This window comes from Macaca mulatta, chromosome 19 (assembly GCF_049350105.2).
Source record: "Macaca mulatta isolate MMU2019108-1 chromosome 19, T2T-MMU8v2.0, whole genome shotgun sequence".
Classification (NCBI taxonomy): domain Eukaryota; kingdom Metazoa; phylum Chordata; class Mammalia; order Primates; family Cercopithecidae; genus Macaca; species Macaca mulatta.
The window spans coordinates 67734483-67756289 of NC_133424.1; the positions used below are offsets into that span (position 1 = coordinate 67734483).

The following is a 21807-nucleotide window of genomic DNA, read 5'->3' on the forward strand; positions in this document are numbered from 1 at the left end:
AGCTGCCCTCATCAGAAACAACAGGCCCAGGCAGTGGGGACGTACCCAAAGTGCTGAAAGGACCTCCAGGTCATCCTGTCCCCAAGAGTGATGCCGCCAGCATTCCCAGCTCAGGGCTAATGGTTCACAGAAGCCAGGAATCAAACTGCCCGGGTTCCAGTCCCAGCTCTGCCAGTTGTGCCCAGCTGTGGGGACTTGGGCAGCTCATTTAGTAGTTCCGTGCCTCAGTTTCCCATAAGTAAAAGGCCGTTTCCAGTGCCTTTCACAGACCTACATGAGGCAGGTGACTCTGTTCACCGCTCTCTCCCCAGCTCTTAGTCTGGTAACTGCATGGTGAGTGAACCCAGGGCGCACCCTGGAAGGCTGCCAAGCCCAGTTGTGTGCAGAGTGCTGGGGACTCCAGACTCCCCACAGCAGCAGAGACTCGGGACTGAGGTGTGCTCTGTTCACAGGACATGCTGGCATCTACTTGTCAGGGCTGCGTTGCTGTGGCTGTGCAACCTTGTGCAAGTTCCTCAACCTCTCTGTGTCTTCGTACCCTCATCTGTAACATGTCAATCGACCTTACTACTCAGGGTTGATGAGAAGATGAAATGTGCAGAACCTGCTTCACTGTGCCCACAAATCTTGATTGTAGGAATAAATTAATGACTTTTTATAAATATTTTGATCAGATGGACTCAGATGATCACAAATGTCTTCACATGCCTATGACACATTTGCACACAAACTAATGCTCGTGTTTCCCGAGCACCTGGAAGACACCAGATCCATGTGCAGTAATGCCTGGTGGCTCCAGGTCTGCCCCGCCGTCCTGGGGGGCCGTGAGCTTTCCCAGCCTCCTGCCTGTGTTTGTTTCTGTCCTTGGCTGCATTTCCAGCCCAGGCTGTTTGGCTCTGCCCGGGAATTGTATTGATTCCCCTTTGTTTTTCTTGTAGTCAGTTACTGGAATAAAATCATCTACTTTAAAATCTTTCATTGTGAAACATGCATGTGGTCTTGAAAAACTGCAAATGTGGCCGGGCGCGGTGGCTCAAGCCTGTAATCCCAGCACTTTGGGAGGCCGAGACAGGTGGATCGCGAGGTCAGGAGATCGAGACCATGCTGGCTAACTCGGTGAAACCCCGTCTCTACTAAAAAATACAAAAAACTGGCCGGGTGAGGTGGCGGGTGCCTGTAGTCCCGGCTACTCGGGAGGCTGAGGCAGGAGAATGGCATAAAAACCCGGGAGGCGGAGCTTGCAGTGAGCTGAGATCCGGCCACTGCACTCCAGCCTGGGCGACACAGCGAGACTCCGTCTCAAAAAAAAAAAAAAAAAAAAAATGCAAATGAAAGAGGAGTATGCAGGGGAAGAAAATCTCAGAATCCCAGCCCCTAAGTCAGCCACCTGCACTTCTCCTTTTTGGAAACTTCACGCATATGCATGCAGATCTCATCTTTTTGTTTAAGAGACAGTGTCTCACTGTTGCCTGGGCTGGAGTGCAGTGGCGCAGTCACGGCTCACTGCAGCCTCCAACTCCTGGGTGCTCTCAATTGTCCCGCCTCAGCCCCTTGTGTAGCTGGACTAAGGTGTGCAGCACCATGCCTGGCTAATTTATAAAGATATTTTGTAGAGACAGGGTCTCACTTTGTTGCCCAGGCTGGTCTTGACGTCCTGGGCGCAAGCAATCCTCCTGCCTCGGCCTCCGAAAGTGTTGGGATTATAAGCGTGAGCCACCGCACCCTCGTCTTTTAATGTCCTACACAGCGTGGAGCATGGCAACAGGAACCTCCACCTCGCTCCTTTCCCCTCACGCACTGGGCTGTCTTTCGTCAGCACACACAGGCTGCGGGCCCCTTTCGGTGGCTCAGCGGATATGCTGCATTGACGAAGCCATTTATTTAAACACCCCTCAATGGCTAATCCCCCAGAGGCTCCCCAGCACCCCTCTCCTCTTCCTCTGGAACACCTGGCCCTCCCCCAGGCCCAGCCATCCCTAGCATGTCCGCATCACACCTCCAGCGGCCCCTGCTCCCACCGGCCTCCCACACCCGCCCGCTCTCCTGCTGTCCCTCCAGGCTGTTCTCTACACAGAAGCAAATTGATCTTTACAAATGATAAATCAGACGTGTCATCCCCCTTGGCCGACGCCTCCCTCCATGATGAATGGAAGCCCAAACCCTTCTCTAGGGCCAGCAAGGCCTTGGATCTGGCCCTGTCCAGTCTCCCCAGCCTCCTTAGGCTGCCATCTCTAAGGCCTCTCTCCTCCCTGAAGCTCCTAGCTGGTCCCTAGGCTCAGACTAAGACTGTCTCCAAAAAAAAAAAAAAAAAAGATATTCACATAACATAAAGTCCATGCTTTTATAGTGCACAATTCAGTGATTTTTAGTTTTCACAAAGCTTTGCAACCACAACCCCTATCTTATTCCAGAACATTTCGTCATCCCGAATGGACACCAGTATCCATAAAGCAGCCACTCCTACTCATGTTCCCTCTAGCCCCTGGCAATCGCCAACCTTTTTTTTTTTTTTTTTTGAGACAGAGTTTCGCTCTGTTGCCCAGGCTGGAGTACAATGGCATGACCTCAGCGCACTGTGATCTCAGCTCACTGCAACCTTTGCCTCCTGGGTTCAAGCGATTCTCCTGCCTCAGCCCCTCAAGTAGCTGGGATTACAGGCACCTGCCACCACACCCAGCTAATTTTTGTATTTTTAGTAGAGATGGGGTTTCACTCTGTTGGCCAGGCTGTTCTCGAACTCCTGACCTCCAGTGATCCGCCCGCCTCGGCCTCCCAAAATGCTGGGATTACAGGTGTGAGCCACCGTGCCCAGCCACAAATCTATTTTGTTTTTAAGAGGCCGGGTCTCAGCAAGTGGCTCACGCCTGTAATCCCAGCACTTTGGGAGGCCGAGGCGGGCGGATCACGAGGTCAGGAGATCGAGACCATCCTGGCGAACACAGTGAAATCCCGTCTCTACTAAAAATACAAAAAAATTAGCCAGGCGTGGTGGTGGGCACCTGTAGTCCCAGCTTCTAGGGAGGCTGAGGCAGGAGAATGGCGTGAACCCGGGAGGCAGTGGAGCTTGCAGTGAGCTGAGATCCGGCCACTGCACTCCAGCCTGGGCGACAGAGTGAGACTCCGTCTCAGAAAAAAAAAAAGATCAAAATTTCTACAATGAAATGGCTCCCTCTCATTCTCGTGTCTGGGACAACCAGTTCCCTTGATCAGGGACACCCAATGTTAGCAGGTTCTTGTGTATTTTTCTGGAGAAACTCTATGCAAATGCGGGGAAATGTATATATATGTATTCTTTTGACCCCACTCCTTTACATGGCTGGTAGCGTCCCATGCACGGCGTTTTGCACCTGCTCTTTTGACTCAATGGTAATCTTTGGCTGAGCATGGTGGCACACGCCTGTTATCCTTGCACTTTGGGAGGCTGAGATGCGAGGATCCCTTGAACCCAGGAGTTTGAGACCAGCCTGGCCAACATAGTGAGATTCTATCTGTACAAAAACAATGAGCTGGACGTGGTAGTGTACACGTAGTTCCAGTTCCTTGGGAGGCTGAGACTGGAGGATCACTTGAGCCCAGGAGTTTGAAGTCGCAGTGAGCTATGTTGGCACCACTGCACTCCAGCCTGAGCAACAAGAATGTAACCTTGCAAAAATAAAAAACTTTAAAATTAGAAATTCTGAAATACAGCATACACACAGAAAAGTGCGTAAAATGTATTTATACACTTAAAAAAATCATAAAACACCTATGTAACCAATACCCAGGTCAGGAAATGGAACCCTCAAAACCACCGAAGTTTTCAACCCTGGCTGGAGGTAAACAGTATTCTCACTTTTAGGAAAGTACTGCCCTGCCCTGCCGTCCCCTCGCCTCCCCTCGCCTCCCCTCCCTTCCCCTCCCTTCCCCTCCCTTCCCCTCCCCTTTCTTTTCTTTTTTTTTGTTTTAAATTTTTTGGGGCCGGGCGCGGTGGCTCATGCCTGTAATCCCAGCACTTTGGGAGGCCGAGGCGGGCGGATCACAAGGTCAGGAGATCCAGACCACGGTGAAACCCCGTCTCTACTAAAAAAAAATACAAAAATTTTTTTGAGACGGTATCTCGGTGTCTCGCTCTGTGGCCCAGGTTGGAGGGCAGTGGCCCGATCTCGGGCAGTGGCCCGATCTCGGCTCACTGCAAGCTCCGCCTCCCGGGTTCACACCGTTCTCCTGCCTCAGCCTCCCAAGTAGCTGGGACTACAGGCGCCCGCCACCTCGCCCGGCTAAGTTTTTGTATTTTTAGTAGAGATGGGTTTTCACTGTGTTAGCCAGGATGGTCTGGATCTCCTGACCTCATGATCTGCCCACGTTGGCTTCCCAGAGTGCTGGGATTACAGGCGTGAGCCACGGTGCCCGGTCCCCCTCCTGTTTCTTTTCTGAAGCAAGCTCTGGCTCTATTGCCCAGGCTACAGTGCAGTGGCATGATCTTGGCTCACTGCAACCTCTGTCTGCCAGGCTCAAGCCATCCTCCCACCTCAGCCTCCTGAATAGCTGGGACTACAGGTGCACATCCAGAAAATTTTTGTGTTTTTTGTACAGACACGGTTTCGCCACGTTGCCCAGGCTGGTCTCGAACCTGTGAGCTTAAGCCATCTGCCTGCCTCAGCCTCTCAAAGTGTTAGGATTACAGGCAGGAGCCACTACAGTCGACTTCCTTGTTTTCTCTTACAGTTTTATAGTTTACCACCAACATATGTATGTTCAGCAGGAGAATTTATTTTTGCCTATTTATGAATTGTGTATGAAGGCATTCAGACTGTAGTATCTTTTGTGACTTGCTTAGTTTTGATTACGTTTGTGCTGTATGGTATTGTTTCTAGAATATACAAGTATGTTTATACTGTTTGTAATCGGGACAAATGTTTTAAATCTGTTGTGTATTTTCAAGTATATGAGAGCTGGGCATGGTGGTGCGTGCCTATAGTCCCAGCTACTAGGGAGGCTGAGGTGGGAGGTGGAAGGATCAGTTGAGCCCGTGAGTTTGAGGCCATCTTGGACAGCATAGTGATACCCCATCTTTTTACAGAAAACAACCTGTGTCCTGTAGAGTCAGAAATGGGAATGTGAGGCTGGGCATGGTGGCTCACACCTGTAATCCCAGCACTTTGGGAGGCTGAGGCAGGCCGGTCACTTGAGGCCAGGAGTTCAAGACCAGCCTGGTCAACATGGTGAAACCCTGTCTGTACTAAAAATACAAAAATTAGCCCAGCTTGGTGGCGCACGCCTGTAATCCCAGCTACTCGGGAGTCTGAGGCATGAAATCACTTGAGACCCGTGAGGCAGAGGTTGCAATGAGCTGAGATTGCGCCATTGCACCCCAGGCTGGGTGATGTAGTGAAAATCTGTCTCAAAGAAACAAAAAGAAAGAAATGGGAATGTGAATTTCTAGAGTGGGATTTGGGCTTGAGACACAGGAGGGAGTTACCCCCACATGGATGGTTGTGAAGAAATAGAAACAAAGGGAACCTCGACGTAAATGAAAACCAAACCAAAACAAAAAAGATTGTTGAGTAATAAGCTGAGTTATTTTGACTTTACTACAAAGTTTCAAAACAGGCTTTACCATCTCACTCTTCCAACTGGAGTCTGTAGGAGTTCCCAGTGCTCTGCCACCTTGTCAACACTTGGTATTCTCAGATTTAATTGTTGTTCATCTAGGAGTGTGATGGCCTCAATCTTGGTTTACATTTGCATTTTTCCAATTACTAATGATGTTGAATACCTTTACATGTGTTGAGTAACCATTTGGATTTCCTGTGTTGTGATGTGCTTAAGTGTTTTTGCCAATTTTTGTTTCATTTTTTGTTTTTTTCTTATTCATTTGTACGAACTCGTTATACATTTTGTTGTGTGTTGGGGGGAGTGGCAGGGGTGTTAAGACAGAGTCTCACTCTTTTGCCCAGACTGGAGTGCAGTGGTGCAATCTCGGCTCACTGCAATCTCTGCTTCCTGGGTTCAAGTAATTCTCCTGCCTCAACGTCCTGAATAGCTGAGGCTTTGGGCATGCACACAATGCCTGGCTGATTTTTGTATTTTTAGTTGAGACGAGGTTTCGCCACGTTGGGCAGGCTGCTCTTGAACTCCCGAGGTGAAGTGGTCTACCAGCCTCGGCCTCCCAAAATGCTGGGATTACAGGTGAACCACCGTGCCTGGTTTGTTTTGAGGAAGGGTTTCCCTCTGTCACCTAGGCTGGAGTGCAGTGGCACGATCATAGCTCACTGCAGCGTCAACATGCCCATCTCAAGTGACCCTCACATCTCTGCCCCCCGAAGAGCTGAGATTACAGGTGCACACTACTATGCCTGGCCAATTCTTTCTTTTCCTTTTTCCTTTCCTTTCCTTTCTTTTCAACGGAGTCTTGCTCTGTCACCCAGGCTGGAGTGCAGTGGTGCAATCACCGCTCACTGAAACCTCCGCGTCCCAGGTTCAAGTGATTCTCCTGCCTCAGCCTTCCGAGTAGCTGAGATTAGACATGCACCACCATGTCCAGCTAATTTTTGTATTTTTAGTAGAGATGGGGTTTCACCATGTTGTCCAGGCTGGTCTTGAACTCCTGACCTCAGGTGACCTGCCTGCCTTGGCCTCCCAAAGTGCTGGGATTACAGGCATGAGCCACTGTGTCCAGCCTCGTTTAGTGTTTTAATGGAGGTTTCATTACATGGACATATTAGACAAATCATTGACTGTTGGTCATTGACCTCAGCCTTCAGCTCCTCTCTTCCCAGAGGTTGGTAGGGGTGGGTGGGGCTGAAATTCCCAACTATCTAATTCTGTCTTGGTATTTTTAAATTTTTTTTTTTTGAGACAGAGTCTCGCTCTGTTGCCCAGACTGGAGTGCAGTGGTGCAATCTCGGCTTACTGCAAGCTCCGCCTCCTGGGTTCACGCCATTCTCCTGCCTCAGCCTCCTGAGTAGCTGGGACTACAGGCGTCCGCCACTGCGCTCGGCTAATTTTTTTGTACTTTTAGTAGAGACGAGGTTTCACCGTGGTCTCGATCTCCTGACCTTGTGATCCACCTGCCTTGGCCTCCCAAAGTGCTGGGACCACAAGCGCCCACCACCACGTCCGGCTAATTTTTTGTATTTTTAGTAGAGACAGGATTTCACCGTGTTAGCCAGGAAGGTCTCGATCTCCTGACCTCATGATCCGGCCACCTCAGCCTCCCAAAGTGCTGGGATTACAGGCATGAGCCACCACGCCCAGCCCTGTCTTGGTATCTCTAATGACCAACCCCCTCCTGAAGCTACACAGGGCCCCATCACAGATGACTTCATTAGAACAAAGACTGCTCCTATTAATACCCAGGAGATTCCAAGGGATTTAGGAACTCTGTCAGGGGATAAGAGCAAATATTATTTTTATTATGTACTTCGTTAAATTATTTCAGTGGGTTCCCTGAGGCCTAGGATGCAGGCACCTGCCTTCAGCAAGGACTGTTTGCTTCTCTCATGCAGAAATGCTTGACGATAAATGCAGAGCTTAAGATTTCTTGGACGGCCAGTGATGTGAATTTGGTCTGAAAATCTGAAAGGTTTTCTTCCCTTGTCTTTCCTTTGCTCCCGGCGCCGCTAGAGGTAGGGAGGAGGGCAGACTTTTGGTTCCTTTTCTCCCTTAGCTTGGGGGACCTTCACTGGAGGCAAGGGCTCGAGGAAGGGTCAGACCCGTTTCAGAGCTTTAGTTCTAGGTTTCAACCTCAGTTTTATTAGAATAGGCAAATTCCTTCAGGACAAAAGCAGCCCTTGAGTTTTCCACCCTCCTATGGGTCAGAACTTGTAATTTTTATCGTAAATGTATTTTACTTTTTGTAGAGATGGGATCTCACTGTGTTGCCCAAGCTGGTCTTTAACTCCTGGCCTCAAGTGATCTTTTCACCTCCTAAAGTTGGGATTACAGGTGTGAGCCACTGTGCCCGGCCTTTTTTTTTTTTTTTAAATTAATGAGACATTGGTCTAAATAACCTAAACCCATTAATAGAATGGGAAGTTTCCCCACTCTCTGATGTGCACACCCAGGACAATCCCTTCCCCTTGAGGGCAGAAACTAAGGCTAAGCTGGGATCTTACCCCTGAGATTTAGTCATTATCACTTAAGTATGGATGGGCCTGACCTAATCGGTGAGCACCTCAAAGGGAATGGGGCCCTTAAATCAGGCCTGCCAGGGCCGAGGAGGGGCAGCTTCTGGGAGCCAAGACCCTAGCTCTACAAGAACCGAAATCAGCCAACAGCCATGAGCTTGGATGGAAGAGGACCCAGACTAAAGAACACGAACAACCAATACCTCGATTTTAGCCTGCAAAGCACTGAGCAGGGCCTAGCTCACCCGTGTGCAGACTTCCAACAGGAAGTCTGAAGTGGGTGTTGTTTTAAGCCACTGGCTTTGTGATCTGTTGTGCAGAAATACACGTGGGAACAGGCTTTGCTGCCCACAAGGGAAAAACCAATCTTTAGCGCAAAACCTTTAGCGCAAAGCAGGATCAGATGATTCAAGGGGACTGAACCTTGACCCAGTCCAGAACCAGACAGACGAGGTGAGCCTCATGCCAGACTGCTCGCACCTGGCCATCCTGAGCAGGAATACCACTGCCATACCAACGTGTCCATTATTCTAGAGGGAGAAACATAGGGCAGTGCCACTCAGGCCACCAGGAGCAGCCTCCGGGTCCCCACCCCACTTTAGATTGGAAATCTGACTCCAAAGAGGGGTTGTGACTGCTCTACCCCCACAGAACAAAGAGGGGGACCCAATCCTCACACAGGAGGGCTGGTGAGCTAGATGGCTCTACTGCTGCAGTCCGTGAGGCTTTATAAGGACCCAGGGCCTGTGCAGGGGAGCCAACCTCCCAGAGACACGTGGCAAATGCAGCGGTCCTGGGGCATTTGTGAGACACACCAGCTGCTTTTCCAACTTTATTTAGAAAAACAAATCCAGGTCCCAGTGCCCCCGTACCCTCCCCGACCCCAGCCATAATTTAAATAACTTAGAGACAGAGTTGGAGGGAGGGGACAGGAGAGGTTGGGGTCACGGCGGAAGGAGGAAGAGAGCCCACTACAGCCGCCGCAGCGCCCGCTTCTTGTCCGTCTTTTTCTTGGCCGCTAGCTTCTTATCGCGCTCACCAGCATGCTTCTTGGCCATGGGACCCTCAGCCCCTCCCAGGCCCCCTGGGGCCCCAGGGTCGGTAGAGGAGGCTGCAGTGCCACTGGCCAGGGCCCGACCGGCTTCGGCCCTGCCGCTGGGCCCGCCAGCGCCCCCGTGGATCTCCGTGAGCAGCCGGGCCCGAGCCGCATACTCCTCGTAGTTCTCCAAGAGCAGGCGGCCCGCCTCCTCGTTGAGTGCAGACTCGGGGTTAGGGTGGATCAGCAGGCACTTGATGGTCTGTGGGAAGAGGCCCAGGGTCACGGAGGGTCGGGCAACCTACAGGGACCCGCAGGTCCCCACAAGAGGGTGGCCTCCGCTCTGGCTGTTCCTTCTGCTCCCAACTCAGCTGCAGATCCAGGCCCCACCTATGCTATGCTGCATCCTCCCTCATCTTTGCTCCGTCTCCCTCAGAGCCCACTTTCCTGTGACCTGCCTACAGTACATGTTCCCAAAAGGACACGATACCATAGGCCCAGTGGTTTGAAATGTCCCTAGTCCTCTGTGGAACTTGCGGGGTGATGGGGGAAAGGCCAAGGCCCCCTCTCAGGAGTCCACTACTTGTCTGAGCCCCAGACTTGAGTCCTCTCACGGTTTTGAAGTTGCCTCCGTGCAGTGCAGCATGACCTCAGAGGCCCTCTGGTTCAATGAGGCCTGGAGCCTGGACAGAGGGAAGAGACTTCCCAGGGCCTCAGGATGTGAGGAACTCACACCCGCGTGTTGGCCTCTAAAGCTCCCCATCTTTCCAGATCCAGCGTAAATCCTGACCTCTCACTGTCTTTAATCAGAAATCCCAAGTTCACAGCCTAAGACTCTAGATGGGTTGGACCATACACAAGAGGGCAAGACACGAGGACTGGTGGTCTGAGGTGCATTTCAAGGGTGGTCCAGAGATTCCTCTTAACACCCTTCATCAGCCCGTCCTGAGGGGTACATTGGAGTGCAGAGGTGTGACCGGCAGCCCCTGCTGGATCCTCTGAAGTGGGTCTGGGCAAACTGGCCACAGCAGTTTGTTCTCTCTGGCCACTATGACACACACACAGTACCTGCCTCAGCAGATGCTCAGCAGATATCACTGATGGTGACCAGGACGCAGGTTCCCACCCTAATTCTCATCACTGCACCCAAACTGCAGGTCTAGCTGCCCTTCTTGCGGCTCTCTTGCTGGCTGAGCCCCTGACAGGCCCAGATGTCGACCTAGCAGCAAGTAGGCCTGGAGCTCAGTGCCAATGTTCCCAGCAGCCTCCAATGACACCCCAGGGGAAGGGAGATGCACGTGGGAGGGAAAGGTTTGGGGTCTGTTTACCTTGGAGCTCAACCCTCTCCCTGTGCATGGCAGGAAACCCCAATTCCCCACCCTCTCTGCCAGGTGCCCCAGGGACTCATTAGAAATGTGGTTAATTTTTTTCAGCTTGTGGGAAGGGTGGGGAGGCAGCAGGCTGTAAGCAGCCTGTGGAAACCTTGGAGCACCAGCCTAGACCAGGATGCCTCCACCTCGGCAACACCGCAGCCAGGTCATTCCGTGTTATGGAGCCATCTCGTGCACTGCAGGATTTGGGCAGCACCCTTGGCCTCCACCCACTAGATGCCAGTGGCACCCCCGAGTTGTGACAACCTTTTTGGTCTCCTGACTGCATAATACCCCTTCGGGGGCACCATCACCTCTGGCTGAGAAACACTGGTTTATGGACCCTATCGCTATTAAAAACCACTGAACTGATACTTTGGAACAGTGAGTTGTACGACATGTAAACTCAGCTTTAGCCTCTAATGAGACCCCATCTCTGCAAACCATACAAATATAAAATATAAAAACTAAGTATGGTGGTGCATGCCTGTAATACCAGCCATTCAGGAAGCTGAGGCAGGAAGATCACCTGAGCCCAGGAATTCAAGGCTACAGTGAGCTATGATTGCGCCACTGCACTCCAGCCTGGGCAACAAACAGCCTGTATCTTTTTTTTTTTTTTTTTTTTTGAGCCGGAGTCTGGCTCTGTCACCCAGGCTGGAGTGCAGTGGCGCCATCTCGGCTCACTGCAAGCTCCGCCTCCCGGGTTCACACCATTCTCCTGCCTCAGCCTCCCGAGTAGCTGGGACTACAGGCGCCCGCCACTGCACCCGACTAATTTTTTGCCTTTTTAGTAGAGACGGGGTTTCACCGTGTTAGCCAGGATGGTCTCGATCTCCTGACCTCGTGATCCTCTCGTCTCGGCCTCCCAAAGTGCTGAGATTACAGGCGTGAGCCACTGCGCCCGGCCACAAACAGCCTGTATCTTTAAAAAAAAAAAAGAAAGGAAGGAAGAAGGAAAGAAAGAAAAGCTTCTAACTAGACCCTTGACTTCCACCTTTCAGAAAACTGTCCTATAGGCTAGGCGCAGTGGCTGGCTCCTGTAAGCCCAGCACTTTGGGAGGCTGAGGTGGGAGGATCACTTGAGTTCAGGGGTTCGACACCAGCCTGGGTAACAAAAGAGACCCCATCCCTGTTTTATTTTTTATTTTATTTATTTATTTTTTGAGACAGAGTCTCACTCTGTCGCTCAGGCTGGAGTACGGTGGCGCGATCTTGGCTCACTGCAATCTCCACCTCCCAGGCTCAAGCAATTCTCCTGCCTCAGCCTCCTGAGTAGCTGGCACTACAGGCGCACGCCATCACGCCCGGCTAAATTTTGTATTTTTAGTAGAGACGGGGTTTCACCATGTTGGCCAGGCTGGTCTTGAACTCCTGACCTCAAGTGATCCACTGCACCTGGCCTACCCTATCCTTGTTTTTAAAAAGAAAGAGAGAGAAGAGAAAAACCATCCTACAATACAAACTCACCACTCGTTGTATAGCAAGGTGCCCTTGGGCACTTCTCAACAGTACTTGGTGTCCTGGGTCTGGCACTGTCCATCTTTCCAGAAAACTAGCAACCTGGATTTTTATGTGGAAACCTTCAACCACTTCAGAGTTGATTCAGCAAAACTAAACAAAGTGCTATGGCTGAGACACCAGTGGACCTCCAGAGTCAGGAGGCAGGAGGCCCAGCCCCAGCCCAGAACTCACCAGCAGTACGTGTCGGATGCCCAGCTCAGCCGTCCAGTCCCTCTTGAGCACGTTGACGCAGATCTCGCCATTGGCGCCCACGTTCGGGTGGAAGATCTTGGTCAGGAAGTAGCCCTTGGGTGGGGAGGCAGGGAAGTCCTTCCCCAGCAGGAGTTTCATGCGGAACAGACCTCCAGCATATGGGGTCCCCTCTGGAGTGGAGGGAGGGGCACAGGGTCAGGGCACTCAGGACTCCCAAGGCACCTCAAAACCCCAAAGTCCAGTCTCCACGGTCCGGCTGTGACGCAGGTGGATGCCCTGCCAGCTCTGTCATCAGACGGGAGAATTCTTTTTTTCTTTTTTTTGAAATAGGGTCTCTTGTGTCACCCAGGCTGGACTGCAGTGGCACAATCTCAGTTCATTGCTGCCTGCAATTCCTGGGCTCAGGTGTTCCTCCCATCTCAGCCTGCCAAGTAGCTGGGACTACAGGCGTGCCACCAGGCCTGGAGGGTCTCACTATGTTGCCCAAGCTGGTCTTACACTCCTAGGCTCAAGCAATTTGTTCCCCTCAGCCTCCCAAAGTGCTGGGATTACAGGCGGGAACCACTACACTCAGTCAGGCTGCAGAATTCTTAAGAGCAAGAGGCTGGGCGTGGTGGCTCATGCCTGTAATCCCAGCACTTTGGGAGGCTGAGGCGGGCGGATCAACTGAGGTCGGGAGATCAAGACCAGCCTGACCAACATGGAGAAACCCTGTCTCTACTAAAAATAGAAAATTAGTCAGGCATGGTGGTGCATGCCTGTAATCCCAGCTACTCGGAAGGCTGAGGCAGAAGAATCCCTTGAAACCGGGAGGCGGAGGTTGCAATGAGCCGAGATTGCACCATTGCACTCCAGCCTGGGCAACAAGAGTGAAACTCTGTCTAAAAGAAAAAAAGCCAAGCGCGGTGGCTCACGCCTGTAATCCTAGCACTTTGGGAGGCTGAGGCAGGCAGATCACAAGGTCAGGAGTTCGAGACCAGCCTGGCCAACATGGTGAAATCCTGTCTCTACTAAAACCACAATTAGCTGGGCGTAGTGGTGCACACCTGTGATCCCAGCTACTCGGGAGGCTGAGGCAGGAGAATTGCTTGAACCCAGGACGTGGAGGTTGCAATGAGCAGAGATTGCGCATGACACTCCAGCCTGGGTGACAGAGCAAGACTCCGTTTTGAGGAAAAACAAAAACAAAACAAAAAAAAAACAAGAAAGGCTGGGTTCTTAGGGGGCCACAGGACCTCCCCCAGAACCTCAGAGATGATGCTCATCTTGCAGCCCCCACCTGTGTCACTATCAAGCTCGTCTGCACTCCCCTGGATACCCTTTCTCAGCCCAAGTGACCACTCCAGTCACAGGCCCTTCCCAGGTGGCAGGGACCCGAGTACGCACTTATCTTCCTATAAGATGCCCACTTATATGCCTTTCAGATCAAGGATCCAACCGTGTCAACTCCAGTCTCCCACCTCAGTCAACGCTTCTCCTGCTCACCCACTTGCATGGGTCAAAATACTGTCCCTCTGCTAGCCCATCAACAGTCTGAGCATGGCCCACTAGGTCCTCCCCTGAATCTCATCCCATTTCCAAGGCTGGTTTCCTGGCTGGCCTCTGAGTTCTTCCCCCTGCCAGGCCGGCTCTCCTCACTATAGTCAGATAGGAACTTTGGAGGAATCTGTCACACCCCTGCTTTAAACCTTCCACCAGCTTCCTCTACAAACTCCTTGCAGGGGCCTAGAAGCCCTAAAAGACCTCGGCAGCTTCACCATCAACTTTCTTTATGTGTTTTTACCACGCACCCAGCTCCACCTGCCCCAGGGCCTTCCTGGGAGCCTTCCCATTCTCATGATCCCGTGCCCCCTGCAGCAAGGCATGAAGGGCCCTCAACTGTCACCACTTTCAGGTCTGCCCTGACCACCTACCACCGTCACCACAGCGGACTAGACTGTTCCTTCGCACTTCACAGGCTCTGCTCAAATCCCGACTTTGTAGGCATTCTGGTGATAACAGAGATGTAGCTTGCATGAAACAGAATTCTAAATCACTCCGCAAAGCCTGTGGATATTTATGACCTGTCTCCCCACGATCTGCATCTCCTTGTTTCCTCAGCCCTGACACTCACAGCAGGATGGAGTTTGAGATCATTTGGCCCACGCTCCCAGGCCCTTGCTGACACCATTCCCACCACCTGGAACTCTCTTCCCATTCCTACTTAATTCCTACCCACCCGCAGGTCCAGGGAAGCCTTGCTTCAAATCTAGAGTACCGTCCCATGATATACTAACTCAGAGACCAGGTATTTCTCAACTCTTACGGGAAAAAAGTACTTCATTGTCATTTGTGGCGTCCTGCCCTGTCCACGACTGCATCCCCAGCACCTGACACAAGGCCAGCCTGTAACAGGTACTTCCCGGTGGGGTGATGGAGGATCTAAGCAGCAGCCCCTTCCCTCTTTCCTTCCAAACTCACCAGGGCCCTCGATGGTGACCTGGAGGTCGGTGAGGTCCTCCTCGTTGGGAAAGACCTTGATGCCATCGGGTGGGTCTGCGGTCAGTGTCGTCACCTCCTTATACACCAGGCGGATGATGTGCGGGGGCAGGTTCTCCACGTTGGAGTTCTGGGCACGGATGGGAGAGCAGGGTGAGCGGGTGTTAAGAGCTGGGCTTCCCTCAGGGCCTAAAGATGCAGAGACTGCCCAAGTCTTGACTCAGTGGCCCCCGGCTGTCAATCACCCTTGAACTCCCAGACCCTCACCCAGAATGCTTCAGGCCACCAGCCCAGGCAGAGTTTCCAACAGAAATGGGGGCGGGTTCCCGCGGGGGGGCTTGCACATAACTCCACCCACCCCAGAAACCCCCAAAGCCCGCTCCTAACCCTGCTTGGGCCCCAGTGGTTCCACGTAGGCCAGAGATCTACTCTCTCCTCCTTATCCACTAATTTTTGGTTAGAGCATCCTTGAAACCCCGGCTCAGGTCTGGAGATGGCGGCGGGGCGTCCTTGCTCCTGGTAACACCCATGGGCGGGCCGCAAAGCGCCCGGAGCCCTCGCCGCCAGGGAGACTGGGGGCCGCCCGAGCTCCTGCTCTGCCTGCAGGAAGGCCCTCGGGCCCATCCCGGGTCAGGGACCCCCAGGCTGGCCCTCAAATCCCTCAAGGCCGCCCATCGTGAGGCCCCTGAGACTCCACCTCCTCCCTCAGGGACACCCCCGACCACCCTCTTGGGCCTCACCGTCCGCGCTTACCATGGCTGCGGCAGGCCGGGGGCGGGTCCCCCCGGCCCCCTTCCTGCGTTCTTCGGTCCGCCGGCCGGGGCGGGGGGCCCAACTGCTGCCGCTGCGGCCCTGGAGAGGCCCCGGCGGCCCCGCTCCGCTCCCCGCTGCCTCCGACGTCCGCCGCGAAGAGCCTTCACCAATCCGCCGCCCCGGTGCCCGGCAGCACTGAGCCGACCGCGCGCGCACCACGGCCTCTTTATAAGCCGCCCGCAGGCCACGCCCTCCGCGGCCTCTCAGCCCCCGAGCCTCAACCGTGACGTCAGCGCGCACGTTCCTTGGTGTTCGACGCGCTCGCTCCCTTCCCCGCAAACTATGGTCAGAAGCTAGGGAAGTGGCGGAGAGGGCTGGGTAGCGGGCCGGCCAATGGGGGCCCGCGGGGGTCGGGGAGGGTTCTCAAAGAACGGAGAGGCTGAAAAGGGGAAGTAGAGAGGCAGGGGACGGGGAAGGCGACGCGGCCGCTGATTGGGCCGTTTGAATGAGACGCCGCCACGGCCCAGCCTACGCGCGCGCGCGCGCGCGCCCTGACGCCGAGGAAGTCGCGCACGCGACTAACGGTCTTCCTGGAGGCTGGAGCGTGGCGAGAAGAGGCGGGACTCGGGGTTTTAAACGCGTGATAGAAGGCCCTGGGGCCAATAGGGATACACCTTCCTGACTGGTGGGTCACGAGACTCTCATGGGCCAATGGCTGACAGACCGGTCAGAGGGCGGGCAGGAATGGATAGCGACCAATACAGACCCAATTTCGTGCAGGTCAAACCGCTCCCAGCCAACGAAATCCGCTGATTTTTTATACATGCAAATGAGGTGTGCGCTGCCGCCCGCGCCCCCTCTTCTGAACCGTGGTGGAGGTGGGCGCTGAAACTCCGGCTACATTTTTCTACGAGGCGCCATTTTGTGCTGGAAATGGTCTTGGGCCCAAGTCCTGTATTGCGAGGGCTCAAAGATCAGTCAGAATGACCTTGAAGGCTTGGACAGCCTTGCCCTCCGTGTGTGACCCCGACCCCTGCCAGGCGTCATCGAAGACCCCAGCCTCAGTTTCCTTATGTGACAAATGGGCACTGGGATCCGTTGTGATGCGAGGGAAAGAAGTCAGAGAGTCCCAAGACGTTTATTCAGGGCACGGTTCTGCCTGTGCCTGACCCATGGCCTCCAGCCACACCCACCTTCTCTGGGACTCAGTTTCCCTCTCTAGGAAATGGACACATAGCTGCCTGGAAAGGGGACCGTCTCCAGCCCTCAGTGTCAGTAAAAACGTCACGCGGTTGCCTGAGAACGGTGCCAGAGCTCCTTGAGCAGGCCTTTTGGAGGTGCTTAGGAGGAGGGAATGTTGAAGTTGCCTCCCTTTGCTCATCTGTGCAGTGCGGTTGCAGTGCCCTCTTGGTGTCTCTGCCAGTCTGCGTCCACAGCTCTTCTTAGTTTCTTGGGCTTTTCAGCCGTGGATAAGAGCATTAACATCTGGGCCTAATTTGGCCACAGGTACCTGAAAAGACCCTCGGCTACCAGCTTCCCCTCATGGGGCCTCAGTTTCTGAAGAAGGAATAAGGAAGGTGTGAAAGAAATCTACATGGCCAAGGCCAGGCGTGGTAGCTCACGCCCGTAATCCCAGCACTTTGGGAGGCTGAGGCTGGCGGATCACTTGAGGTCAGGAGTTGGAGACCAGCCTCGCCAACATGGTGAAACCCCAACTGTACTAAAACTACAAAAATTAACCAGGTGTGTTGATGCAGCCCTGTAATCCCAGCTACTTGTGAGACTGAAATGGGAGAATCAGTTAAAAGCCGGGAGGTAGAGGTTGCAGTGAGCTGAGATCTTGCCACTGCACCCCAGCCTGGGCAACAGAGCAAGACCCCATCTCAAAAAACAAAACAAACAAAAAACCTTCATGGTCGGGTACAGTGACTCATGCCCGTAATCCCAGCACTTTGGGAGGCCAAGGTAGGTGGATCACTTGAGCCCAGGAGTTTGAGATCAGCCTGGGCAACGTAGTGAGAGACCCCTGCCAATGTGTACAAAACAAAAAACAAAACCCAAAAAACCCCAAAACAACAGAAAAAACAGCTACAGCATAAAAAGTCATCATCATAACTAGTTTGTGGAGAAATGGTGGCTACAGGTGATCCCTTCCTGCTCCCTCACCCCTGGTCCAATCTATACCAGTTCCCGTTGATGTCATCTACTGAATCTCATCACTTCTCCCCATCCCCTATGCCACCAATCCTGCTTAGAGTCACCGTCATCCCATTTTGCCAATCAGCATTTTGCTGATCTTCAATTTTAGCCTGCTGGGTGTGGAGGATTCGAGCCCAATTCACAGACAAGGAAACTGAAGGAGCAGGAGGTAAAGTGACTTGCTCGGGGTACCCTAGCTGGGATAAGGCAAAGCTGGTGGCTAAAGTTGTCTTGATCTCAAAAATCTACCCAAAAGACATAACAATAATGATGCTAATACTAATAGTTATTATTTATTATTTGCTGTGTGCCAGACCCTGTTCTAGTTTCTTTACATGCTTGATGTCATTTAATCCTCGCAACAACCATGACGGGTGGATCTTATTAATTATTATGATCCCCCTCTGGACACCTGCATTTATTCAATACATTTGTTCTTCTTTATCAGCATCTACGCTATAGCTGGCAGGATGCTATGGGATACAGCAGAGAATAAAAGGGACAAAACCTCGACTTTCATGGATCCTACCTCCTGGTGCGGGAGCCAGATAGCAAGTAAGTCTATACCATCATGTCAGCAAGTGATAAAGACTGAAAAACAACCAGCAAGTGAGAAAGATGAACAATCAATGGGAGGGGGAAGTTCGAGGGGGAGGGATGGGGCTGCCATTTTACCTTGACTGAGCAGGGAAAATCTGTCTGAGGAAAGGTCACTGGGGTTGTGGGAGGGTCTATGGGAAAAGTATTTTGAGCAAAGGGAACAGCAGGTGCCAAGGAGATTGTGCCTGGTGCTTTTAGGGGACATTAGGAGGCCAGTGAGGCTGGGTTGGAGTGAGGCAGAGCAAGTAGAGGGATCTGAGGTCGGAGAGGTGAAGGGGTGCTGGTGGGCCTCCTAGGCCATGGTGAAAAGCATGTCTGTTTTTTGAGCAATGGGGAGGCATTGGTGGCTTTGAGCAGAGAATGACTCCATCAGACTTATGAACAGAAACAGGGAGGCCAATGAGGAGGTGATTACATTTGTTCAGGTGGGATGATGGTGGCTCCAAGCAGGATTGGTGGCATTAGGAATGGGGGGAAGTGATGAGATGATGTCAACAGGAACTGGTATAGATTGGACCTGGGGTGAGGGAGCAGGAGGGATCACCTGTACCCTGAATAATCGCCCGAAAACCAGGCTGGCAGACCTTTTCCAAAAAGGTTTTCCAATGCTGTGGTCCATTGGTCTCTGGTCCAACTCACTAAACTCTGCCTTTGTAGCTCCTGAAAAGAAAACTAATGGGTGTGTTTCCAAAAACAGGCAGTGGCCAAAGTAGGCCCTTGAGCTGTAGTTTGCTCCCAGCTTTCCACAAATCCCACATGCCCCACCCCAGCTGAAAACTCAAGAGTCCTCCTCCCCACTACATTTTGCATAAACCCCAGACTCCCCGAAAACCCAGAAGCCCTTGCACCATCTCCTGAGGCTCCTTTGCCTTTTTGTTTGTTTCTGGAATAGGCCAAGCTTTTTTTTTTGTTGTTTAAGACAGAGTCTCACTCTGTCACCCAGGCTGAAGTGCAGTGGCCCGATATCGGCTCACTGCAAGCTCCGCCTCCCAGGTTTACGCCATTCTTCTGCCTCAGCCTCCCAAGTAGCTGGGACTACAGGCACCTGCCATTATGCCTGGCTAATGTTTTTGTATTTTTAGTAGAGAAGGGGTTTCACCGTGTTAGCCAGGATGGTCTCAATCTCCTGATCTCATGATCCGCCCATCTCGGCCTCCCAAAGGGCTGGGATTATAGGTGTGAGCCCCTGCGCCCGGCTGGAATAGGCCAAGCTTTTTACTCTGAGGACAGTTGGACAGGTAGTTCCCTGCGCCGGTCGTGCTTTTCCCCCCTCATTCTTCTCATCTCCTAGGTTTACCCTAACTCCTCACCCCTTCACAGCAGCTTCTCTCCTCTTTCCTCCCTTCCCATGCTTTCTTTGCTTCGTCCTCTTTGAACTTCATGGTCTATCAGGATTTGCAATTATTTGCCTGCTTGCCTGTTTGACTCTTCCCAACTAGAAGATTAGCCCCAGCAGAGCAGGGATCTTGTCCTCAGTCCCTAGCAGGGCGCCTGACAGACTGAATATGTTATACATTCAACTGGTATTTATTGAGCACCTACTATGTGCCAGGCACCAATCTGGGTGCTTGGGATTTATCAGAGACCAGATAGACAAAGATCTTTGCCCTTGGGATGCATCAGAGAACAGATAGACCAAGGGTTTACTGTAGTGAGGAAGACAGACCAAAAATAAAACATAATAAATAAGGAAAACATGGTCTTTTAGAAGGAACTACCTGTTGTGGTAGGTAGGGAAAACTCTGTTAGCCATGTTTTCTCTCTGCCCTCATGCCACAATCATCAACTGATCTTCCACAAAACATACAAAAACATAAAATGGGGAAAGGACACCCTAGTCAATAAATGGTGCTGGGAAGCTGGCAAGCCACATGTAGAAAAATGAAACTGGATCCTCATTGCTCACCTTATATTAAGGTTGGTGCAAAAGAAATGGAGGTTTTTGCCATTATTTTAATATTTGCAAGCTATGCATCTGACAAAGGACTGATATCCAGAATTTCCAAGCAGCTCTAACAAATCAGCAAGAAAAAAAAAATGATCCAATGAAAAAGTAGGCAAAGGACATGAATAGACAATTCTTTCAACAGAAGGTATTACAAACAGCCCACAAACATATGAAAACTGCTCAGCATCACTCATTATCAGGCAAATGCGAATTAAAACTACAATAAGATAATACCTTACTCCTCTGAGAACAGCCATAATTAAAAAAATAAGGCCGGGTGCAGTGACTCAAGCCTGTAATCCCAGCACTTTGGGAGGCCGAGATGGGTGGATCACGAGGTCGAGAGATCGAGACCATCCTGGCTAACATGGTGAAACCCCATCTCTACTAAAAAAATACAAAAAAAAAAACAAACCAAAACAAAACAAAAAACTAGCCAGGCGTGGTGGCAGGCACCTGTAGTCCCAGCTACTCAGGAGGCTGAGGCAGGAGAATGGCGTGAACCTGGGAGGGAGAGCTTGCAGTGAGCCGAGATCCGGTCACTGCACTCCAGCCTGGGTGACAGAGCGAGACTCTGTCTCAAAAAAAAATAATAATAATAATAAAAAATAATAGATGTTAGCATGGATGTGGTAAAAAGGGAACACTTTTATAGTGTTGGTGGGAACGTAAACTAGTCCAACCACTGTGGAAACCAGTGTGGGGATTCCTCAAAGAACTAAAAGTAGATCTGCCATTCGATCCAGCAATCCCACTACTGGGTATCTACCCAGAGGAAAAGAAGTCATTCTATGCAAAAGACACATACACGTGCATGTTTATAGAAGCACAGTTTGCATTTGCAAAAACATGGAACCAATCTAAATGCCCATCGTCACCCAACGAGTGGATAAAGAAAATATGGTAGATATACACCATGGAATACTACTCAGCCATAAAACAGAATGAAATAATGGCATTTGCAGCAACTTGGATGGCTATTATTATTATTATTATTTCCTTTTTTTGAGATGGAGTCTCACACTGTCACTCAGGCTGGAGTGCATGGTGCGATCTCAGCTCACTGCAACCTCCACCTCCTAGGTTCAAGCGATTCTCCTGCCTCAGCCTCCCGAGTAGCTGGGATTACAGGCGCCCACCACCACGCCCAGCTAATTTTTTGTATTTTTAGTAGAGACGTGGTTTCACCATGTTAACCAGGCTGGTCTCGAAATCCTGACCTCTTGATTTGCCCGCCTCAGCCTCCCAAAGTGCTGGGATTACAGGCATGTGCCACTGCGCCTGGTCCTGAAGGCCATTATTCTAAGTGAAGTAACTCAGGAATGGAAAACTAAATACCCTATGTTCTCACTTACAAGTGGGAGCTAAGCTCTGAGGACAGAAAGACATAAGAATGATACAATTGGGCGGGCCACTGTGGCTCATGCCTGTAGTAATCCCAACACTTTGGGAGGCCAAGGCAGGCAGATCACTTGTGGTCAGGAGTTTGAGACCAGCCTGGCCAACATGGTGAAACCCCGTCTCTACTGAAAATACAAAAATTAGCCATACATGTTGGTGGGCACCTGTAATCCCAGCTACTCGGGAGGCTGAGGCAGG

The 21807-nt window shown here is 51.8% G+C and overlaps 1 protein-coding gene across 1 annotated transcript; it reads right to left on the reverse strand.

Moving 5' to 3' along the window:
- Positions 1-8957: 8957 nt before the first annotated feature.
- On the reverse strand, positions 8958-15783 carry UBE2S (ubiquitin conjugating enzyme E2 S). The gene is given in 4 exon segments (NM_001266004.2): positions 8958-9406; positions 12210-12400; positions 14691-14838; positions 15462-15783. Coding segments are annotated over 4 exon segments (669 nt in total). The 5' UTR covers positions 15465-15783; the 3' UTR covers positions 8958-9079.
- Between the last annotated feature and the right edge of the window lie 6024 nt (positions 15784-21807).